This window comes from Gekko japonicus, unplaced genomic scaffold (assembly GCF_001447785.1).
Source record: "Gekko japonicus isolate JY-2015 unplaced genomic scaffold, Gekko_japonicus_V1.1 scaffold2941, whole genome shotgun sequence".
Classification (NCBI taxonomy): Eukaryota; Metazoa; Chordata; class Lepidosauria; order Squamata; family Gekkonidae; genus Gekko; species Gekko japonicus.
The window spans coordinates 15197-17382 of NW_015170365.1; the positions used below are offsets into that span (position 1 = coordinate 15197).

The 2186-nt window shown below is 47.5% G+C and overlaps 1 protein-coding gene across 1 annotated transcript in view; it reads left to right on the forward strand.

Moving 5' to 3' along the window:
• Positions 1 to 2186, forward strand: part of PLPPR3 (phospholipid phosphatase related 3) — a 17380-nt gene that overhangs the window by 9646 nt on the left and 5548 nt on the right. Inside the window, exon 5 of the mRNA XM_015418231.1 lies at positions 1865 to 1922. Coding sequence (XP_015273717.1) covers positions 1865 to 1922 — 58 coding nt within the window. The remainder of the gene's footprint in view (positions 1 to 1864; positions 1923 to 2186) is intronic.

The window sequence follows — 2186 nt, forward strand, 5'->3', positions numbered from 1 at the left end:
CCCAGACACAAGAACATAAGAGAAGCCAATGTTGGATCAGGCCAATGGCCCATTCAGTCCAACACTCTGTGCCACACAGTGGCCAAAAATACCCAGATGCCATCAGGAGGTCCAGCAGTGGGGCCAGGACACTAGAAGCCCTCCCACTGTTGCCCCCCCCAAACACCAAGATACAAGAGCATCCCTTGCCCCAGCCTGAGAGTTCCTATCTATAAATTGTGGCTAATAGCTACTGATGGACCTCTGCTCCAGATGTTTATCCAATTCCCTTTTGAAGCCGTCCATGCTTGTAGCCGTTGCCACTTCATGTGGCAGTGAATTCCATGTGTTAATCACTCTTTGGGTGAAGAAGGACTTCCTTCCATCCATTCTAACCCGACTGCTCAGCAATTTAATTGAGTGCCCACGAGTTCTTGTATTGTGAGAAAGGGAGAAAAGTACTTCTTTCTCGACCTGCTCTATCCCATGCATAATCTTATAAACCTCAATCATGTCACCCCTCAGCCGTCGTTTCTCCAAGCTAAAGAGCCCCAAACGTTTTAACCTTTCTTCATAGGGAAAGTGTTCCAACCCTTTTATCATTCTAGTTGCCCTTTTCTGCAGTTTTTCCAATGTTATAATATCCTTTTTGAGGTGTGGTGACCGGAACTGTACACAGTATTCCAAATGAGGTTGCACCATCGATTTATACAGGGGCATTATGATACTGGCTGATTTGTTTTCAATTCCCTTCCTAATAATCCCGAGCATAGCGTCGGCTTTTTTAATCGCAGTCACACACTGTCTCGACATTTTCAGTGAGTTATCTACTGCGACTCCAAGATCCCTCTCTTGGTCAGTCTCTGCCAGTTCGGACCCAATCAACGTGTATTTATAGTTAGGATTTTTGGCTCCAATGGGCATCACTTTGCACTTGGCCACAATCAAACCCCATTTGCCACGGTGACGCCCACTGCCCATCCTCGACAGATCCCTTTGGAGCACCTCACAATCCTCCCTGGTTCTCGCCACCCTGAACGACTTCGTGCCATCTGCAAATTTAGCCACTTCATTGCTTACTCCCAACTTCAAATCATTAATGAACAAGTTAAAAAGCATCGGACCGAGTACTGATCACTGCCGTACCCCACCGCTCACCACCCTCCACTGAGAAAATTGCCCATTTATACTCATTCTCTGTTTCCTATTAATTTGCCCATTTTTGATCCACAAAAGGACTTGTACTTTTATCCCGTGACTATTGAGCTTACTTAGGAGCCTCTGATGAGGCTCTGTCCCTTTGCATGTTTAGCAAGATAAGCTATGCTGCTAAATAATTATTTGCTGTTTATTGTAAACCTCAGTATCCCACAAACGCTCCACGTTTCTTCCTTCCCTTTTTTGGGGGAGTGGGTTTCCAATAAAGGAGTGGTGGGCACCAGAGCTGGCTTTAGGGTTACCAGCGTCCCGAAGGGGCCTGGAGTTTTCCCGGAATTTCAACTGATCTCCAGACTACAGAGATGAGCTCCTTTCGGGGAAATTGCAGCTTTGGAGGGTACCTTCCATGGCATTATACCCCACTGAGGTCCCTCCCCTCCCCTTCCCCTCCTCAAATCCCACCTTCCCCAGGCTCCACCCTTAAATCTCCAGGAATTTCCCAAGCTGGAGTTGGCAACCCTAGTTGGATGGATCAACCCAAGAAAATGTATTTAGCTTCTCTCATGCCATCTTTCTGCTCATTGCACAGAAGCGTAATTCCCCTCTTCAAACCCGCCTCCCCCCCCCCCGCACAAGATTCAGGGTCTCTCCATGCACATTATTAGTGATCCATCACCTGAGAGTCACGGACTCTGTTGCAAGGGACAACCGATTATTTTCTTTTCAGGAAAACATTCCCCTCCCAGCATGCCACGCTCTCGGCTTTTGCTGCTGTCTACGTTTCGGTGAGTTTTACCCACTCGGCTGGTTATGTGGGGAAGATGGCAAAAAGGTCTTGTGGGAATTCGAGAGCCAGGAGAGGTCATAGAATTCATGATAGAATTCATTTTCAAAGCTTCAGTTCATGAAGACATGAGACTGCGGTGGATAAGAGTGCAGACTCTAATCTGGGAGAACCGGGTTTGATTCACCCACTCCTCCACATGCAGCTGCTGGTGTGACCTTGGGTCACTCACAAGTTCTTTCAGAGCTGTTCTCTCAAGGGCAGT